This window comes from Emys orbicularis, chromosome 16 (assembly GCF_028017835.1).
Source record: "Emys orbicularis isolate rEmyOrb1 chromosome 16, rEmyOrb1.hap1, whole genome shotgun sequence".
Taxonomy (NCBI): domain Eukaryota; kingdom Metazoa; phylum Chordata; order Testudines; family Emydidae; genus Emys; species Emys orbicularis.
The window spans coordinates 12,185,273-12,207,838 of record NC_088698.1 but is presented as its reverse complement, the minus strand read 5'-3'; the positions used below and the strand labels follow the sequence as shown (position 1 = coordinate 12,207,838).

At 45.2% G+C, this 22,566-nt stretch overlaps 1 protein-coding gene across 2 annotated transcripts in view; it reads right to left on the bottom strand.

Moving 5' to 3' along the window:
* Positions 1 to 16,437, bottom strand: part of SLC5A1 (solute carrier family 5 member 1) — a 42,394-nt gene extending 25,957 nt beyond the window's left edge. For both annotated transcript variants that reach the window (XM_065418015.1, XM_065418016.1), the window contains exons 1-3: positions 16,351 to 16,437; positions 13,649 to 13,720; positions 2,463 to 2,567 (exon numbers count right to left, since the gene is read on the bottom strand). In XM_065418015.1, coding sequence (XP_065274087.1) covers positions 2,463 to 2,567; positions 13,649 to 13,720; positions 16,351 to 16,437 — 264 coding nt within the window. The remainder of the gene's footprint in view (positions 1 to 2,462; positions 2,568 to 13,648; positions 13,721 to 16,350) is intronic.
* Between the last annotated feature and the right edge of the window lie 6,129 nt (positions 16,438 to 22,566).

Here is a 22,566-nt window from a genome sequence, read left to right as displayed (position 1 = left end):
TCAGATATTTTGTTGTCTATCATATATCATAATTTTTCTGACAAGGTTAGCTACTTGTTTTATGCAGAGCTGTGCACATTCAAACAGATAAATACAGGTCAAATGCTGCTCTCAGAACTGCATGCTAGATCTCTCATCCACACACTAGTTCTTTATTGCAGCTCTGAAGTTCTGCTCATAGATCAAGCACAGGATATGCTAGAGATATTGGACCCAATTCTGCTCTCACTTACACTGGTGTAAATCAAAAGTAACTGCACTGAAGTCAATGGAATGACACTGACACAAAGCCAGTATAAATGAGAGCAGAATCGAATCCAGTTCTCTCTTTTGGTAAGAGAATCAGTGTGGATCCAAGAGCAGCATTTTTCCTGTGTATATTAGCATGTTTATCTGTTGCATTGCGTTGTAAGTATTGCAGTGAGCTAACTAGCTGGCTTGTGTGTGCATGCATGTACATGTATATACATGATTCACTGTCCTCTACTAGATAGAATCAAGTCGATTCAACCATGTGTCTTAGGCTGCATACTACTATCAGTTAGGGGAGAATCTCCCCTTTAGCTCAAGTGGTAGAGTCCTGTGCTTATAAAAGAGGATCTGGATTCTATCCCTTCAGATGTCATGAAGATCCAGTAGCCTTGGTATGGAGCCTGGATTTGTTACAGCAGTGGCAGCAGAAAATAATAAAAGGTGACAGCTAAACTAACTAATTCCAATCAGGGCCGGCTCCAAGTTTTTTGCCGCCCCAAGCAAAAAAATTTTTACTGCGCCCCCCCCGGCCCCGCCCCAACTCCGCCCCATTCTAACCCCTTCCCCAAGTCCCTTAGTGGCTTGCCTGGGAGGGAGAGGTGAGAAGCGGAGCGGCGGCGCGCTCCGGGGAGGAGGCGGAGGTGAGCTGGGGGGGGGGGGGAGGAAGCGGTTCCTCTGCCCCCCCCCACCGGGTTACTTCCTGCAGCCCTCCCCGCGTCCCCCCCACCACCGCAGCTCACCTCCGCTCCACTGCCGCCTGCTCCCCTGAGCGCGCCGCCGCTCCGCTTCTCCCCCCTCCCTCCCAGGCTTGCCGCAAAACAGCTGATTCACGCAGCAAGCCTGGGAGAGAGGGGGAGAAATGGAGCGGTGGCACGCTCGGGGGAGCAGGCGGCAGTGCAGCGGAGGTGAGCCGGTTCCTCTGCCCCCCCCCCAGGGTTACTTCCTGCGGCCCTCCCCGCGCCCCCCACCGCCGCAGCTCACCTCCGCTCAGGGCCGGCTCCTGGCTTTTTGCGCCCCAAGCAAAAAAAAAAAAAAAAAAGAGCCGGAGTGCCGCCCCTTGGAAAGTGCCGCCCCAAGCACATGCTTGGAGCGCTGGTGCCTAGAGCCGGCCCTGATTCCAATGTGTGTATCTCTCTCAAGTGAGCTTCTACTCCCTTCCCCATGCACAAAGAAGTTCAGAACTATATGGGGCCATATTTTATACCCAACACACAATTCTATTTTTGAGAAAACCTAAGGAGGGGCTTGCAATGGAGTGCAACAGTCAGGGGGCATGGCCAATAATTCTTCCAGCGTCTAAGGATCCAAGGGAAAAACAGGGCTGGATCCCAAGGATTGTGCTCATCCATGTTCCCCCCTCACGACGGGTCATCCCAGAGCACCAGGTAAACAGCAAAATGCTCTGCAAGGAGCTGTGCCCCCAATTCCTCTCCAAGGAGCAGTAACATGTGATGCAAATTGCACCTTATGACCTGCGGATCTAAGAGGGGGAAATACAGCATAAAGGGTGTGTTGCGCAACTCCTGCATCTCCTCCTGGTGCACATACTGAGTCCATGGAGAGCTACAGATAGACTGATTGGGGAAAGGAGGCACATTATCTTACCCTTTTCCAAACCCTTATGGCCCTTCTGCCAATTCCGGGCAGTAGTTGTAGTCATTTTAATCAAGTGAGGTGTTTGGTTATAGACAGGGTCTGCCCCCAGCAGGCTGAGAACAGAACAGCACTGATAGCGGATTACAAGGTAGCCTCTGACCTCCTTCGCAGCTGTCCCTTAGTGGGAGGGGAATGAGAAGACAGAGAAGGAGAAAGGGGCTCTTGGGATGAAGAAAGGAGTGAAGACAACATTGAATTCCTCACTGCTGGGAAGAAAGAAAAAACGATGACGACTCCCCCCAACTCCTACACACCAATCACCCAGAAAAATTATGCAGAGGAGATCATGGTTTCCTAATATAGCAATGGGCTTTTCTTTCCCCACTAGCTGGACTGGAGGTGGGAGTGATGAGAGAGGCTGGGGGAATGGGAATCAACACGAAGTGTTCTTGTGGTGGGTTGTTCTGCCAGTCGCCAGCCCTGGGGGAAGCAGGTGCTGCTGGGCGAGGGCTCTGACAACATTGAAGTGAGTTGGATTTTTAGACAATGTGGGCTCACCTGATCTCTTTGGATACCCCCAAGGTTACAATTTTATTGAAATGTGTACCACTTACGTTCCATTCAAATCCTCCAGTGGCAATTCCTGCAGCCGCTCCTGTGCCTGCCAAGCCCACAAAGTGCCCACTGCCAATGTTACTGGCAAACAGAGAAGCACCAATCTGGAAACAGAGAGAAGAACAGACTTGGGTCATCGATCCTGGGCTCAGGACAAATATCTTAAAAACCAGTGCTTATTTAGTGTTTTCAGACTTCCTGTGTGTCATCACTTAGGAATCTGAGTGCCTGACAACCTTGAAGATCCCCCAATATTTTCTCCTCTTAAAACCCAACATTGCAGCCATCATCCCTACAAGCAAGGAGGACATAACAGGATGTTTCATATTAACTCAGCCAGAGGGGAAACTGGTGAATGGTAATACTCCCTCCTCCACTGGAGGTGAGCACGTGGCCTCCACCCATACAGAATTACGACTCTTTGGAGAACTTGTCCAACTAACACATGGGTGATGTATGGCCCTGGCAGCTAGGGCAAAAGACTGATGTGATATGTCTAAGCTGCTCCAAGGACAAGTGGCTGATACCTCCAGGAAAATCAGATACAGCTCTTTGGACTTAAGATCCAAAAGCCATTAAGGCCGGCTTGTGTCTCCAGTGGGAAACACCCTTTTTACACTTGGTTTGCTTTCGTCAAGGGGGCAATAGGTTAACTGAATTAGATTCTGGCAGCTGCTATCATAGGTATAGCACTGCACCCAAGGGCATCTGTAGTACATGCGAGTGACAGCTAATCATGGATTTGCAAATGAGGAATGTTGATATCTAAGACCTGTAAACATTTTGTATCGATCCCACAGAGAGAGCAACTGCTGATTGGAGAGATGCCAAAGAAAGAAAGAAGTTAGCGCTGTATTAAAAATAGACAACAGTGATTCACAGGAGGGAGATCATACCTAAAAAGTCTCATTCTTCATCAAACAACTCAAAGAGACAATGGGAGAAGATGGAGAGAGAAGCTGTGAACATCATTTCCCTGTACTGAGAGTTTTGGAGGCAGCATAACACAGCAAACCATGATTTACAAGGTCAGGAACTGAAGTATTAGGGGTCAGATGCTTGAATAAGAGGGGGAAAAGCCTGGCTTGGATATTGCAAGCAGAGGGTACACACAGGGCCAGCTCCAGGCACCAGACGAAAAAGCACGTTCCTGGGGCGGCACATTGTAAGGGGTGGCATTCCAGCCAATCTCGGGGCGGCACATTTCGGCCGCCCTGCCATGTTTTTTTGTTTGTTTTTGTTTTTGTTTTTTTTGCTTTGGCAGCCCAGTCTGCAGCTCTGCCAGTCCCAGCCCAGCCCTGCAGGGGCACGGACTCCAGCTCGGGTGGGCAGGAACTAGCGATCCCTGCCGCTCACCGTGCCACTGGGCTCCCCGGGACACGCCACTCCCCGCCGCCTGCACCAGCCTCCGCCTCCCATGCCGCTCTAAGCCCAGCCCAGCCGAGCCACCTTTAAAGGAGCGGCTGAGCCAGCACCTCCTGCAGCCCCCGGGAGAGGCACCCCAAGGCTGGAGGAGGGAGCCCCTCTCACCCGGCTGCGAGCGGGCTGCAGCGCCTGGCTGCCCACGGGCGGAGGGAGCGGGCGGGCGCCGCCCTTCACCCCCCTGCAAGCCGCCTTGACCGCCCTCCACACGCTCCCTGCTGCTGCCGTTTTTTGGGGGTTTTTTGCGCTTCAGCAGTCCGGCTGCCCTTTTTGTTTTTGTTTTTTTTTTGCTTGGGGCGGCAAAAAAGCTAGAGCAGGCCCTGGGTACACATGAGCTGCAGTGATTAGAAATGAAAAAAAGACGGTCAGTGAAGTGTTTTTCCCCACTCCTATTTGTTCAAGATCTAGGAGAGACACAGAGAGAAAAGAAACTGTAAAAAGAGGAAAGAAAGAAAGAACAGTGTATAAGGGAGGGGGTCTGAGTACTGACCAGTTGCTACTGCCCTTTGATAATTAAATATAATAATCACCTCTCATATCTAATATAGACCGTTCATGTTAAAGGATCCCAAAGGGCTTTACAATGCATATATAGAGTTCCTGTGATTAACATACTTTCCTCTTCCACTATACAGTCAGTTGGAGTAAGTTTACATATCTATTGTAACAGGGAGAGAGACTCAGTGTCTGCCACTGAAAGAAAGGTTGTAGGGACCTGGGGGTCTGAAAGGTAGGGGAGGCAAAAATCCCCCAAATCCCTAATCACTGCAGTGAGCTCTGCAGTGTCACAACAAAAAATATCTCAATCTTCCATCTTCAATCTTAACTTAACTTCAATCTTCTTTTTTGAAGCTCATGTGGATAGCAGGGGGGATTTTAATATAGAAATTAGCTACTGAAAACGAGGCTTATATTAGTGAGGATGTGTCAAAGCCAGGAATACAATCTACAGCTCCTGACTGCCAGTCCTGTGCTTTAATCACTAGATAATTCTTCCTGCCACATTTTATATGCAAGATATGCCATGCATGCAACAAAACTGAACAGAGAATTCCATAACTTCTTTCCCCATCCCTATTTTCCCCTAATTTCTTCATAGTGATCTCATGTTTTCTTCCAGTCTTTGTGTGAAGGAACAGCTCTCTCAGAACTACAGGGGATTTCTGCGTTTGTTCAATCCTGGATTTCCTCACATTTTTCCAATCAGTCTTGCCATCAAGAAACTTATCCTCTTTGTGACATCATAAGTGTTTCCATAGTAATGATTTGTGATATAACAAAACACTAGTGGCATCAGTGAATGAGTCAAAGAGGAAGAGCAGGCTAATTATAAAGATGAAAGCTCCTTCATGTGGCCAAGATTATAACAGGGTTCAAAAAAGAACTAGATAAGTTAATGGAGGATAGGTCCATCAATGGCTATAAGCCAAGATGAGTAGGGATGGTGCCCCTAGCCTCTGATTGCCAGAAGCTGGGAATGGGCGACAGGGGATGGATCACTTGATGATTACCTGTTCTGTTCATTCCCTCTGGGGCACCTGGCATTGGCCACTGTCAGAAGACAGGATACTGGGCTAGATGGACCTTTGGTCTGGCCCAGTATGGCCGTTCTTATGTTATGTTCTTAAAGAAAAGGGATTCATTGTCCCCACGTACATTCAATCCTGGACTTCCCCTGTGCTTTCCCATCAGGGCCCCAGAGTGGGAATTAAGCTTTTATCTTCCTTCGGACCTGTGAAAAAATCTAAGAATAACAGCTCAGCAATGACATTACATGCCAAGTTCTGAGATACTCAGATCATCTACAACTCTCACTGATGTCAATGTGAATTGTGGATGCCCAGTACCTCTCAGGATTTGGCCAATAGGCCTGATCATGTTTCCATTGAAGTCAGTTGCCACTGCCTTTAATGGGAAAGAAGCAGTCTCTAAAAGAGAGAACAATGTTAATGTCTTTTAAAAAGAGAAGTAGGCAGGCTTTTTCCCTCAAAGAGAGATTTTAGCCGCACCACCAGCAACTGGAACTCATTGCTGAGAAGGCTGGCTTCTGGGCAAATATGAATGTTTTTTATCAAAACTTTATTTATCTATTTGGGGGAAATTCTACATCTTGACCTTTACCTCATCATCAGCTGTTGTTCACTCAATCCCCTGCAAATAAATTATTAAACCTCATTCTGAGTTATTAGGAATGCAGTCATCAGAAATGATTAACCACATTATCTTCTGATTCTCATTAAATCTGTTCCTTCCACCCTAGCTGCTGCTTTAAAAGCTCAAAATAGCCTTTTTAACAGTCACACTGCACTTTCAACAGCTTCAGGTGACAAAAGCAGCCAATGAAGAGCCCAAAATGACAGCTCCAGCTAGCGTGCCTGGAGTGCCCCTAAATGTGGGGCACATTGGAGCACTCACCCTCACAGGAACATTTCCAGCTTTACCCAAGCAGTTCTGTATTTTCTTTGTTGATTTTTAAAGAAAAATACAAAGCCAAACAAAAACCAATGCAATTAGCAAAAGATTTCAGTTAACACAACAGTCATTGTTCCTGGTTTCAGAACAAAGCAATGCAAATATTACAAATCTATTGCTTTGTATTTCTGTTTCTCTCTCTGATATAGGAAAGACCCTTTGCTGGAGGATCATAAGATCAGCGTATATTAATTACAAATGTAATTTCAGAACTGTGAAAATAGATTTCCATTGTTTGCTCCAATACTTTTGTAATTTGTAGCAAGAAAAAGTTATGTGATTGAGGTTAGCTGATGGTTGGCAGCATCTATGGCAGTTACTATGATTAAGGGTACATTTATGTCACAGAGGTCACGGAAGTCACGGAATCCATGACTTCCAGAGACCTCCCTGACATTTTCTGCTTCAGCTCCTGGAGCCCTGTGGAACCCCCGCAGGGTTCCAGCGAGGGGTGACAGCTTCCGCAAGGTCCCCCTGCAGGATTCCAGCGACAGGCAACAGCCTCCCCAGGGGGTCCTCCTCAGGGTTCCAGCGACAGACGATAGCCTCGCACGCGCGGGGGGACCCCACAGCTCCCAGCCACCATAGTGGCAGGAGAAACCATGGAACTGCAGCAGCAAAAGTCACAGACAGGGCACAGCTTCCGTGAATTTTTGTTTATTGCCCATGATCTGTCTGTGACTTGTACTAAAAATAACCATGACAAAAATCTTAGCCTTAACTATGATTAGCTAAACTAGAACATCTACGTAAAGCAGGTGTCTAAGGGATTCCACTTAATATTTAGAGCTGGGATCTTCAAAGGAGCTTAATTCCCTTAGGCTGCTTGTGCTTGTTCAATTCCAGCCTTCCTAGAAACATCATAAACATCATGAGCTGTACAAGGAAGGAAAACTGAGACTTAAACTTTGGATTGTCCGCAACAGGGCTGGATACTGAATCTGATCAGTCAGAGTAGGTGAGTACTGTAATATAACCCTGCATTAGCTAAAGGATTCTGACCTATTTTCCAAGCTACTCTATGTTACCATACAGTTGTTCCTTCACAACAGGGCCAGCATTACAATTTTCCGGAATCTGGCCATTAATCACCTCCCCTTATTTCAGAGGTATGATGAGTTAGACGGGGTGTGGTTTTTTCTTTTCTCCTCTGGACTGATCTGAGAGATACAGAGCTTGCACAGGCTGCGAGGCCCTGAGGATACACTTGCTCAGCCCATTTCCCTGCTGAGGGAATTGCAAGTAGTAGGGTTCCCTCCACCAGTTAGCAATGGGACTCTATTTCAGGAAGGATGGCCTGGAACTAGGAGAGGGCAGGAGGGTTTGCAAAGGAAGGGGTCAATTGTTCAGCTAGTGAGTGATAGTGGAAAGAGAGGAAATGAAAGATTAGGGGAAGGGGAGAAGGACTGGTGGCAGGGAAACAGGGTAAAAAAGTGAACTGGGAAGAGAGAAGGAGAGGAAATGTGGAACATTAACTAGTTTAAAATCTTTTGACAAGGGCTCACTACTCAGGAAATTACCATCAGGATGCAGCTATATGAAAGTAACTATATTTTACATGTTATTCATTAATCTATTCACCTTATTATTTTCATTCACTTTTTGATCCCCAGAAGTCCTGGTGCTTGCTGCCCCACAGGCCTCATAAAGACACTTTGCCTAGCAGCCTAAATAAAAATTCCTTAGTCCCTACAGTGTGCTATACATACCACTCCTCTCCTAACCTCATGCTGGGCCTCTTTTGGTGGTGACTTTACCGTTGTGGAATGAAACTGGTTCTTCTACTTCATTCTTTGGGACACAAGTGTATGAGTGCAAATCTACAGCTCTCCCCACCCTTAAGCATATTGCTTAGCTGGCACCTCTGTAAAATCTCATTGTATATCTATCAAGACTCAGGTCCTTGAGAAAGGAAAACAGGTTTGCTATTCTGCTGCCCTCCTCAGGACTCCATATGTTCTACATTTTGCATTTTAAATGCCACACAATTCTTTAACTAAAAGAGATGGACATGCATCTCTCAAGAATCCTAGGCTTTGATACAGTGTATATTCACCAGTGTCCCCCTTGTTGAAGTGCAATTATTTACCTCTTCAAACCTTCAGTTGTTTAGGCATCTCACTGGGACTTCATATGAGCATGATGGGTGTGAGATCAACACAGCTGCTGCTACTTGCTAGCAAGCCAGCTTGATACTTTACCCTTTCACTCTCAGGCCTGGGCTACACTAGTGGGGGGGTTCGAACTAAGATACGTAACTTCAGCTACGCTATTTGCGTAGCTGAAGTCGAAGTATCTTAGTTCGACTTACCTGGCCGTCCTCACGGCAGTGAGTCGACTGCCGCGGCTCCCCCGTCGACTCTGCTTACTCCTCCTGTGGAGATGGAGTACGGGCGTCGATTAGTGGATCGATTTATCGTGTCCAGACGAGACACAATAAATCGATCCTCGATACATCGAACACTACCCGCCGATCCGGTGGGTAGTATAGACGTACCCTTAGATATGCAGGCACCAGACCTAATGCCTCCCATCTTGGGAAGAGGCATCCCACTGAAGGGCTTGGAGAAATCTATGGGTGTTCGATTTACTTCATTATTTTCTTTCCTATGAAAGCTTCACTTTGATGGAATGTATGGTTGATCTTTTTACCTTGAACAACCATCATTGTGCTCCCTATCTCTTGCCCTAGGCCAAGACTAAAAGTGTCCACGTCACCTAGGGACAGAAAACAAAATATTTATCTCCAGTAGCCACCCCTAGGCTGCTTACAGCCCTGCTAAATTCAACAAACAGGCAGAACTTTGAGTATACAATAATCCTCTGGACACAATGATCAGAGAAACCTATCCAGTGGGCAATAGCGAAGCATGGCCATGTTAAACTGAAGTGAAAATTACCTGAATGTCCCAATTCTCTCCCTTTTCTGACTGCTGAATGTTACTCATTTACTGTTGCCCTAAGCCTTGGCCTGTCCAGCCCATAGGTTAATATTTCACTGATCCTGAATGGGAGAGCTAATTTAATTTCTGTTTTAAGGGTAACACACAAACAAGTCTCCATATATTTCCCAGTTACTATTAACTAAACTCTTTGTGTTTAACAATAATTTCTGATCCCTAGAGAATTTATGTTCTTTGGTTTCTCTGCTCCTTTAATACTTATTCCTTAAGAATAGATTAGGTTCTGACATTTCTTTGTGAACCAGAGCTCCTTGGTATTTGAGGCCCTGACTTGACATTTTTATTATTGTGTATGTTTATTTCCAGGGCCCTGTCAATACTGAGAGATTGGCCACATACCCAGGATATCAAGATTTCTGTTTGTATACTTCCCTACACTGGTAAGACAATGCACTGTCTTCAGACAATTATCTAGCTGAACTCCTCATCCTTCTAACTAAAGGGTGGGGTAAGGAAAACTCAGTTTCCATGGTCAAGGGTTATGATGTTGAAAGTTGGCTTTTGAAAGGAGCCACAAGTAGCTACAACTGAAGTAATCTTGAGAGCTAAGGGTTACCAGGTCCAGACACATGCACCGATCGTCGGAGCCTTAGGCGCATGGGACCCCAGTAACTAGCGAGTGCTGAGAGAATGCAGAATCGGTCAACGCTACTCTCGGCTGATGCGGCAACTCATGGTGTCGGATGCCATCAGGTGGTCGAGGGACATCTACATAGAACATACCATGGACATCGGCAATACCAGGAGGGATGAGCTGGAGTGCCGATGAGAAGCGCAGTCAGGAAAGTAACAAATACTTTCCTCGTGGATTGTATTTTCTCAATGGACAACCAACCTAATTCTCAATAGTGAGGGACAATCTCCACTCATTGATATATTTTGTTTTCCACAACCAAATCTCTGTACAACCTTTCACGAGTGATGTACCCGAGTATTCGGATTCTAATATCTAAACTGTATTGTTAAATCTATTCACCTAAATTTGGGTTATTGCTGACTATGTACTCTATGTATCATATGACTTTTAAAAACTAACTTTATAGTTGTGGATAATCTAAGCACTATACCCAGATGTACAGACACTCTTTTCCCAACCTATGTATTATATAATTTTTTTAACATTAGGTTTAATACAATTTTTAAATCTTTTATTAGACCAACTTCTGTTGATGAGAGAGACAAGCTTTCGAGCTTACACAGAGCTCTTCTTCCAGTCTGGGAAAGGTGCTCCCAATCTCACGGCAAAATGCAAGGTGCGACAGATTTTTTAGCATAAGTAGTTAGCACATATTCTAAGGGACATTCAAGGTAGAGTGGCCCGTTAACACCTCTGCAGTCATAGGACATACATGTCTTTCCTGAACATCTGTGCCTGAATCCCAAGAGCAGGCCCAAGGAGAGGCCACAGCTTTCATGGCCTATGGGAATGAACCATGGACCTCTGGCAATCAATGAGAACGTGAGTTAATGAGAGGATTCAGTGCAACTATTGAAGCTATTGAATCCAATTAATCTCTGGCACTGCTGACTTAAGGGGAGCAATACTAAAGGATGAATTGGGCCCACAGACTGGATGGAACAGCTAACCAGTGCACACTCTCATCCTGGTAAATGCCAACCATCCTCAATTCCCATTAAAGTCAATTTTTAAGCCAAACATTTGAGCCAAAAGTGGGCAGTTTTTGCCTAATTCAACTGCATTATCCCCCTTTACAGTTAGAGAAACTAGACACAGAGGAGAAAGTGACTTGTCCACTCACACAAGCAAGTCAGTGTCAGATGCCAGATTTCACTCCAGTTCACCCGATTGAGGTAATAACTTTTATTGATAATATCTTTTATGTTATTACTTCGCCCATCTTGTCTCTCTAATATCCTGGGACTGACCCGGCTACAACTACTTTGCATTTAGCCCCTCATCTAGTCTACTAGATCACAGCTGTGCCATTAAAATTAACAGATTCATAGTACTGTTCCTATCAGGAAGTACTCCTGGAGAAGCCACAACTAGAAACTTCTATGCATGTGAAATCAACAAAGAACAGGGGAAAAACACCATCCTCATTTCTTTTCTTAATCCTCAACCTATGCCCATAGCTGCTTGGTATAGCAGGGAACAGGATGACAACTGAAGCATGAAATTAATCCAATGGAAATTTAATTTCTATACTAGGTTATTAGAAATATATTGTCTTCTATTCTCTGTTGCAGAAAGCAATGAATCGTGTAAGCAAGTCAAAAGGAACTAATATACTATGGTAGGAAGGGTCCGTTTATAAAGCAACATCCACATCTACAGACTTGGGAAATAACTCACACAGGTTTCCCTGGAACATCCTCACATGGTTATAATCACACATGGCACTGCCCCAGGGTGAAACCAGGAAGTGGCACTTTTCTAAAATATTACATATTGCATTAGCTGTCGCAGCATGAAGCTGGTATTTCCTGCTTCGTTTGAACTTTTTATGTTATTTTTTCCCCCTGGGAGGCTCAAGCCCCACCCAGACTCTAAAACCAGGAAAAGGGGTTTTCAGAATCTCACACTCCCTTGAGCAGAGTAGCCCTCCAGAATAGTATTGTTAATGTAAGTGTTTAACTAGGGATTTGAGAGTTTGCCATGTCTTTTGCTTTGGTGCTGCCAAGGGTGGAGAGGAAGAGATTTCCTGTTAGGTCAGAGGGAGGGTATGTAGGTGTTCCAAAGTGAAGGATTAATGAGAATGTAATCAGGAATGTACCTCCTCAGCTGCACTGAGCTCACAGGGAGGAGGCAAAGATGGCTCTAAGCAAATGTTAATCCTGGAGACAATTCTGGCAGTACAGGATCATCCCCTCTGGCGTCTGATATGCCTCCTACATGGACAAGAGGTTTAGGCGATGTAAAGCTGGCTACATTGCTTTATGTCCCTGGGGGGACTCCCCTGTGTCAGGGGAATTTCCAGCTGCCCCTTTAGGGAAGCTTCAAGTCCCCTTTGTTCTTTAAAGCAGTGCAACGGGGCTCACCGAAGCCTGAGGGTCTAACCCATGGTGGTTTTGCGCTTGTAGACACTGGGCTGGATACCCCCACTGCCTTGCACCTTGTGTTGTCATTTGCACCTGAATGAAAGTTGTTTTATACTCACTGTTCACAGGTATAAAGAATTACACAAGATGCAAAACAGCAGAGGATCAGGTCTAGTGCATTTACAGTCAGTCACGCAGGGGTCCTGACTTACCACTATTATCCATTTTCATGGCAGTGTCACTCCATTGATTAAACAAAACAAGTTTACCTTAAAATAACTTTGAGATTCTCTATTTCACAATGGTTTCTATTAGGACCTGAATTTTCTCAGGCCTAATCTACTCATGAGGTTCCTCCTCCTGCTGGGAAATACAATGCTCTTATCATTACAGTGGCAGCCCCAACTCCTCCCCAATTCAGGCAACACTGAATGGAGACATTGAAAAAGGGGCAGGAATTTCTGAAAATTCCTACAGTCAGTAAATATTTATTTAGTTCTCTAAGGCCCCAATCACGTCATTGGATTCACATGGACAGAGCCCTGCATCAAATTCCTCTCAAGTGCAAAGGTCCTGCTGCATGGGTCCAATTGCAGGATGGGGGTAGATTTTATAACCAATCACTAAAGTTTTCCTTCCAAGCTGAACTGCAATGATGATCACGAAAGTACCATATTAGTGACACCTAGACAATTCATCACATTTGTCTAGAAGGTTTTCTACTTTCCCAGGAAGTTTCATTCACTAGAGGAAGTGTGACCTAATGGCGAGAGCACTGGACTAACTCAGGTGACTTGGGTTCTAGTCTCAGCCCTGCCACTGAGTGACTTTAGGCAAGTCACTTCTCCGGTCTGTGACTCAGTTTCCCCATCTTAAAATGGGGATAATGATACTTCTCTCCTCTGTAAAGCATTTTTAGATATACAGCTGAAATGTGCTATATAAGTGCTAAGTACTGTTATTATAAATGTAAACTCTGATTTGTTATCAGCAATTTATTATGAACATTCCAGGGTTCTCTCCTTGCAATGTTACAACAAAGGATTAGATTGCACAGCCATGTGAAGGCAATACAGCAGGACCACAGAAACCACACCTACAAATCATTTCCTCCCTGTACCTTGTACCTAACAGCAATCACCTCACATGAGCCAGGCCCTCAGTGGAAAACTTCAGTGTGTCCAGAGAAAATAGTAATTACATAGCATTCAATAAAATGCTGAAATGATAAAGTGATGAGCAGCCAAACATTGTGTGTGGTGTGGAGTGAAAGTACAATTCCTTTGTGCGCGCGCGCGCACACACACACAGTATTGCAGACTTACCGGCCACCACACCATGCTCCGTCCAGCTAGGAAGAATCCACCCACAGTCCCTCGGTTTGTTGAGAGCATGGCCTGGAAAGAAAAAGAAAAAAAAAACTGGTTAAAATGTTCAGCTCTAATAAGCCAACTATAGCCTGATGGCATCAACAACCAGGGCAGTGATGAGAAAGAGGAATCAATGTAATGATCAAAAAGGGCCAGGGAAGAAAGAATCTGAAGGGAATAATATGACCTGACAATGACTGAGCAATGATTCTTATATCAATCTATAAATAAACCATTCCAGCTTTATTGCTTCAACTTTCATTACACAAAGCCTGCAAAACCCAAATCTAAACACCGCACATGTTAAAATACAATGATCTATACAATAAAAATAAAACAAGAAATGCATCACTAACCAAGGGCCTTGCCTGCAAACTGTCACTCATAGGAGCACGTTTTGAGGTGAGCAGGCCTCAAAACTGCTGATGTAGCGAGTTTTATGTTCATGCACTAGAGATGCCATACCGAGCTTTCTTACTCAATACTAGTGTGCTCCAGAGATTCCCTGCAGGAATCTACTGCATGGCAATTTAACCTTTCCTGTTCTGATAAGGTACCTGCACTTATTAGCCTTTCTTCACTGCCACAGAGTAGCAGTTAAGAATTACTTTCCTCGCTCTCATTTTATATGTCAGGAGTGACTTAATGGGAAATTTCCCTCACATTTTTCACAGGGCCTGATCCAAAACCCTTTGCAAACAATGATCCTTTGGATCGGGCCCAGAGAGGGTGTGAGAAAAAGTGAGCCAGATCATTGATCTTAATATAGAAGCAAGAAAATAAACAAACAGGGGCATGTTTCACTACATACAATAGTTGAATCAAGAGACACATTTAACATTAAGCTTCTTAGAAACTATTCAGAACTACAAACTTCAATGCTCCAGTGCCTGACATGCCACCTACCAGCCCTCTTCTGCCCCATGAGTTTATGTTACAAAGAATTACAGTCAATAATAAATTACAATAATCATACTTCAGGTCAGATTGTACCTTTAAGGCACAAGCCTGATTCCCTCCCAGAGCTCCCCAAGATGCAATGGAGGCGTTTCTGACACCAAACCCCTTAGAGAAGAGCATGCTGCAATCTTCTGAGTCAATGGACAGCTTGGCTGGCTAGAGTGGGCTGATGGGGGGACTCCTGGCCCTGCCTCCTCCCCATTCTTCCCTGCTCCTTTGAGGTTGCTTGCGCCCCAGGGTGCACTAGGAAGAAGCAGTGCTCTTATGAAAGGTATGGGCCCTCAATTGTGTTTTGCTTCTGTGGGAGGTGGGGGGAATAAATGGACAGGCTGTCTGGTACAATCCAACCCTTGGCATCCAATACACTCAGCCAGAGGTACAGGTGCAGGTACTTCACATCTTCAAAGTGCTGAACAAACATTAACTAGTTCATTGGCATCAAAAGTTAATCACTTTTCAAAACTCTGTCAGGCTGCTAGTGTGGAAGATTTTGTCTGCAGCTGCCTGCTCTGTTCTATGGCATGGACTCCTGGGTTATTTCAGGGGAGTGCACAGGTCACTGAGGGGCAGGTTTCCCTGACTCATTCTGTTAACTGCTGGCTCTTTCCTCAAGGGACTAGCAGAATTTTCCCCATGGACAGTCTCTGATGTCTCCTAAGATAGAATACAGACTCTGTTCCTGAAAAGGATATCAGCTCTTCAATCTAGTGACACACAAGTGTTTTCCACTAAGGCAACATTAGTACAAACACTATCTGCCCTTTTCCTTTGAACCCTGCAGAATCAAGATTTATTCTAATAGGACAATATCTGCCTTTCACCTATTAGGTGTGAAAGAATTCTTCTCTCTAAGGCTGCAGTCTCTGTACTTCCCTCTGCATCATCAGCATGCTTCACGAGGAGGCACAATCGTATCTGCTTTAAACAGAAAAGACCCTAACACCAGCAGCACTTGTCCTCACTGAGATTTGTTCCTCCTCAGAGTCTAAATGCACCTGCTCTTTGCAGTGAAGTCCTACTGATGAATAGCTGGCATTCTCCTGTGTCCAGACCATGTCTGTTCTCTCGTCCATTTCATATCCATCCCGCAACAATCCCCATCTGCCACTCCATTACCATCTCTCCTCTGCCTTTAGCTCTATTCCAGTCCCCACCATTTACAACTCAGTCCAGTACTCACCCCCCCCCTTCCTACCACAATCAACCCCACTGCAATCCCCATTTACCCCACCTCTCACACTTCACTCCAACTATTACTCCATCACAAATTCCCATTTGCAGGCTCCTCTGCTCCATCCCCACTCACCCCCGCTACCATCCCATTCCCATTTGCACCCCCACTCTGTTCCTTACCATGTCCCCACTCTAATCTGCTAAAAATGTCCACTTCACCATTATCCTGATCTCCATCCATTGGCCCTCTCTTATAGTTCCTTCCCCATCCACACTCCTCCTTCACCTCAGCCCCATCTATCCTCCCCTCCACTACCATCTTATCATCTTCACCCCCAATCCAGATCTCATACCAGGTCCTACTGCCCCACTGAAGCCCAACTTAATCCCCATCCTGCCACCTTTCAGCTCATCCCCCAGTTAAGCAGCAGACAATTTACACAATTATAGTTTTAATATACGAAGCCATTCTCCTAAAACCCAATAAACCACACTTTCATTAATAAAGAAAAATCCAGACATACCCATAGTCCCACTGCTAGGACTACCACAAAATAGATGACTATGACTGAGATGTCAGCAGGGTTATTGATTTTTTCGGAGGAGTCCATCCTGCCTGCTTCTCCAGCGCCTTTCCTTCTTCTCTCCTTATAATGTCTCTCACAGACTTCAGGTTAATGATAAACCCCTGTCGTCCCCCTCTGTCTTGTATAATATATAACTTTAGATACACTTGTTTCACTTGTATGGGTACAAAGTGAAGCTGATGCTCTTTCCTGAGCTGGGACTGTCTCCAAAAAACTGCTCCCCTATTACAGCTGTTGCTGATTTCAGAGCTAAAGACCGACCCGAATTCACATCCCCTGGAGAAGGTGCTCAGAGTTGTTGCAGACGGAGAGCAGGTGTCTGGGAAGGAGTGAGCTGTGGAAGGAGTGGCTTGGACATAATATACCCAGTGTATGCACCTCACTGTTTGCAGATACTCTTCCTGGATAGGTTGTTCCTGTAAATCTGGTCATGGAATTAATTGTTTCCTTGAGAAATTGATACTTACCAAGCCCAAAGAAACAGTGACTGACACTTAGGGAAACCCCACAGTTCCATGAGCTAATACTCCTGCTGTGCCATCCCTCATCCCAGCAGGAATACACAATGGAGGTACAGCCCAGCATTTCTGGAACAAGACAATAGGAAAACACTATTATCTCTTACATCTAGATCATTATAGCGATTTGTCTCAGCCATAAATTTGAGATCTAGAAATGAACGCGCCCCTCCCCCCCGCCGCAGTGTTCAAAACCAGGGCTTTTGTTCTGCCCACTGTGGCAAGCTATGATGTTCTAATTCCAGATTCAAATAACCCCCAAAGTTCAGTGTTGCTTAGGTATGGTCCCATATGCAGTTATTTATTCTTTCTTGGACTTGAAAATTAGACCAAACAAAATGACCTGATGCAAAAGAGAACTCAAAGATGTGGGGCAGGCTGTGATTGTCCACAGAGCTCCTAAGTCACTCAAAAACAGCCCCTGAAAAGGGAAGTTTCCTCAGCTCCCTGTGATCCTCTCTCATTGAACAGGAGGTGGATACCACAGCCAAGATCAGAGGGGTGCAGGAGACGTAGGCAATAGACAGGTGTAAGAATTTCAAGGCTCTGGGGATATCTGAAAGTCTGTCTCCACCTTTGCTTTACCCCACGCAATCATAATTCATTTACAGTTCAGTAGGCTGCCAGCCAGGAATTGATTGCCACGTTGTATTTACCCTAAAGAGAATGAACAATACAGAACATACAAAGCATAGTGGGCTTCATTGTGATCTTGTACTGGTTATACATCATTGATTTCAGTGGAATTACTCCTGATTTTCAGAAGTGCAACTGAGATCTGACCCTCTGTTGTTAGGGAATCCTTTCCAAGGTGTAATTATCCTATGACATTTTGCTTTTTTTTTAAATTATTATTATTAGTAGTAGTAGCTAAACAGAAGCGTATCTATATGTAAAATACCATAACAAAGGACCATTAATCTGAAGTTATAGAGTAAAACAAGAACTCCGACTTTCTCATCTATACATTGCAATGAGAAAGGCACCTATAAATTTCCTACAAAATGCTAGCCTCTGATAATTTAGGCACCTCTTCAGCACAGACTTTTATTTGTTCTACAGACAGGCAGTGAAAATGCTGTTTGTAAAGCCAATAGGTGAAAAAAAACCCTAAGAACTGCTTAGCACCCACAATTCCCATTAACTTCAACCTTTCCTGTTGTCTGCTCCAGAGGTCTTATTTACTAACCCTAATTACCAGGCAACAGTTTGTCTAAGGTAGGATGTAGCTGGCCTTTCATACAAAGGCTGATGCAAATGGATTCCCATGTGTCCTTGTAACAAATGAATTGTTTTATTTTCACTCACTCTTAGTTCATGAATTGAATTCCAGTTTCAGCTCCTGTAGCCACAACAAACTCTAACATAAGAAAATAGTAAGTTGTGGAACACATGGGCCTGATTCTCCACTGCCTTGCCCCCTGAGTTGTCATCCACCCCTGTGCAAACCATCACTAAAGAGACTGTAAGATGCTACTACTGGCATAAGTGAGTGGAGAATTCTGCTTTACACCCACTGCACACACTTTGGCCAGGTCTAGATGATTCCACAACATGCAAAGACAGGAGAGACTCAAACCCCAAGAATAAATAATCACACAATTCACATCTTTACCTGTGGTGGCTGTATTGGTTTGGTTCTGCTTTCTCCATGTCAGGTACAGACGTAACTGGGACACTGATTACAGACTGGCTGTGAGGTAATCACAATAGTTGTGCCTCCATATCCTCATACCTGCAGTTCATATGGAATCCCACAGAGGCATTGTACTCAGCAGAACGTCAGCACAGCACACAGCCTTTCACACACACAGCACAGACAGAGTCAGCCTGTGGAATTCACTGCTGCGGGCTGTCAAACACTCAGGTACTCTAGCTCAGTGTTTCACAACAACTGGTCTGTGGACCGGCGCCGGTCTCAGATTTCCCTGACACAGTTTAGGAAGGCAGCAAGCCAGTTCCCAGCATCAAAAAGGTTGAGAAACACTCCTCTAGCGGGTTTTAAAAAAAAAGATTGGCCAACAATATTTGTACTTATGCATGCACAGATATGAGTAACTAAACTTTCTGCTGCAAGGTGAGAGCTTCTCAGCAGAGGGCAAGAAAGAATCTCTTCCACCACACACTCCTGAGCAGGGCATTCACAATTAGCTAGGTGCATTATTGGTATAAGGCTACGATTTAGTCATGGAGGTCATGGCAGTCACGGATTCTGTGACTCTACCGGACCTCCGTGACTTCTTCAGCTTCAGCTGTCAGCAGCTGGAGCCGTGGCTGGGGCTGGAGCCAGGGCTATGCTCCCCACATAGTTCTATGGTGGGGGCCACTGCTGGGGCCATGTGCCCCCCTGCTCCACAGCCAGGGCCATCCCTAGGGGGGTATGGGGCCCGGGACAAACCCCACTCCCACCCCAGACCCTTTCCCCAAGCCCCCGCCCCCACCCCACCTCTTCCCACCCCTGCTCTGCCCCTGCTCCGCCTCTTTCTGGCTTCCGCCCCTTCCCCCGAGCAACACTGGAAGCTGGCGGGGTGGGGTGGGCTAGGGTCGCTGCTGCCGCTTCCCGTCGGTGAGTGCGGGCCTGACCCCCGCTGCTAGTGCCAGGCCCCCTGCTAACCTCCCAGGCCAGCCTGGCCCCCTGCACCCTAACCCCACCCCCACGGGCCGGCCTAGTGCCCCCCGCACGACACACACACGGAGCTGTCCCTAGGGTACGGCAATTCAGGGCGGCCGACACGGGGCCCCCCCAAAGTGCAGGGGACGGGCTAGCTGCCCGAATTCGCCGTACCCTAGGGATGGCTCTGCCCGCGGCTTGCGCTGGGGGCTGCCGCCAGGGCCGTGCCTCCTGCTCCACAGTGGAGGCTGCAGCTGGAGCTGTGCACCTCTGCGGCAGCTTGTACAGTTATTTTCAGTGAAAGTTTTGTTTGTTGCCCCTGACCTGTCTGTGACTTCTACTAAAAATAATCGTGACAAAATCTTAGCCTTAATCATTGGACATTTTTATCTTCCTGAAGTACCAGCTCCAAAACTGGGCACTACTGGAAGCAGGATACCAGACTTGAGTGACCAACAATCTGATTCACTATGGAAAATCCAACATTCTTTCCTATGGGGCCAATTCAACTCCCTAAGTCTATGGGAGACTTGCCACTGATTTTAATGAGAGTGGGATCTGTCTAGAGAGACTATATCAGCATAACATGGAGAACTGGAAAAAAGTCCTGAGCCTGAAACTCAGCTGTCACACCATCTACCACTGCTAACCCTGGTTCAGCTCCATTCTGTGTTTACAACATTAGGAAACCTAGTATACATGGTAACTGGCGCTGCAGGCATTTTTAGGTCCATGCTGATTACATTTACACTCAGTAGGACTGGATAAAATGCTGGTGTTGAATCTACATTATGGCTCCCAATGTGCTTCACCATTTGAGAAGAACCTGCATTAGCAACAGTGGGGAATTTTCTAGACAGGACACCAGAGCAACCAGCACACGCTTTTAATACCTCCCTATTTTTATTTGTATTTGTGTTCATCCATTAGCCGATTTATACCTCACTAAGCTCTACACCTTCCATAGACTAGCTCAACTGCATGATTTTAATCCATGCCTACACTTCATTATTATATCCTCCATCCACCTTCACCTGACTGGGGTAAGTGCTGAAGAATAACACTCCACAAATATTCACTCAAATTTTTACATCAATTTGCTTTGGACACACAATGTGTCTGCTTCCCATGAACATTTAAATTATTGAATAATTGTTAAATAGTGATAACCATTGACAATAATTAGAACAAGGGCTGCAAAATCTTTTTCCACAAAGCTCAGCCAACGAGGCAATCCCAACCTGTTGCACCTTCTAACAGGTCACTTTTGCATCCCCACACAGCTTTGCTTGTCCATTGCGAATGTCATATGCAACAGCAGTGCTATTTCATTCCTGGGCCCCAGACAGTTCTGTTGATGTCCCTTGCTTCTCCTGACTCAAAATGCCTCTGCTAGTCCAATCTTTAGGCCTGTCTCCTCAGCAGAGAATTATTGCGATGAATAGTGTGGTAGGCATGTGATGTAGATAAATAGCCACAAGTGTGAAATACATGCTTGTTGATAATATTGCATTTAACAGTGTACATTGATGTAGTTTTTCAGTGGGGATTGGAGCCCACAAAAAGGATTAACAGCACTGCAGATGCATCTAATTGAGGACTGAGTTGGATAACTGATGAGAATAAATTCTCTTAAACATGCTGTACTAGTAACAGCAGACACTCAAATCCTGTTGCTGATGAGGAAGGTTCTATGAGTTAAAATGGGTTTCTTGTTGCAATACAAAACAGTCACAGGGAAGGTGACACACCTGCCCAGCCCTGGGAAAAATCCAGCCACTTTGGACCGCAGGTGGCTGAGGCTGGTGCCCTCCCAGGTACACGCTCTTAGGAGAGGACTTAATGTTCTGGGGAGAAGTTCTGACACAGTCTTACAAGAGCTGGCCACCCCCAGATCAAAATGTCAGATCATCCCTTGTTGTTAGCCTTCCTCCTGAAGGTGGCAAATGATGCTGAAAATAATAAGTAAACAATAAATGATAAAACACAAGCAAAAAGAGAAGTTTACTAGTGATTAATTAGATTACCTGAAGCCCACAGATTACCTTCATGTCAGAGAGGTAAACAGCTAATACTTTGACCATCATCCCATGTGAGGAAGCCTCCAAAAATGGAATTATTCAGGATGGGAAGTGACAGGACTTATTCTCGGGAGTGACACTGGAAATGGCATGGAAACAGGGGCATCTCCACTAAGCTTCTTCTGACCATCACTCTGCAGTAATATGTTCTATCATGGTAGAGGACTCATCAATGGCATCATCCCTCGTTATACACAGTGGCCTATATACAGCAGATAAGGGGCAAACCAAGCTGAAAACATGCAGATAATTTTACTCCCATATGCAGGAAGCCATGCAGCAGGTTGGTATATTCCCTTCTCTCCATCCCCTGGTTGGGTCTTTATCCATTTTTAATAATATTGACATTTATTTAAGGATGGTGCTGAATGCAACATATCACTAGTACTAATCAGGAAGTGTCTGGAAGTGGACAAGATAGGAGTTCATAGGCTTCCAATGGGTTTTGCTGGGATGGCTCTAATAATATGGCAGCTGGAGGACAGCAGATGTGGAGCACTTATTGTCTCTTCTCTAGTGCTAGGTCTTTACACCTTTGTGCAGTCTTGTTTATTGTGAGCAATATTTGAATTTGACTAATTTGAGCAATTTCATAGAAGGGGAGCAAAAGTGATGACAGTTTGAAAATTAAACCTGTGTGAGGGATTTTAAAAAATAGAAATGTATAGTTTAGCGAGAATGGAAGACAGTAACCCTTGTCTAAAAGGATGTCAAAAAGAAGATAGGGCTCATTTATTCTCATTAGCTCAGAGGAGCAAATCAAGAAGCAACAAGCTTAACTTATGCACAGGAAAAGCTTTATAATTATGACACAGTTTTAAGATCTGGACAACAGGTGAGGTTATTTCTTTTCTGGGAGAGAAATGAATGGATATGAATACAAAATACTGTATTTCTCATCTAATTTTCAACCAAGTATCTATTGTTGAATAGAGCTATTGGA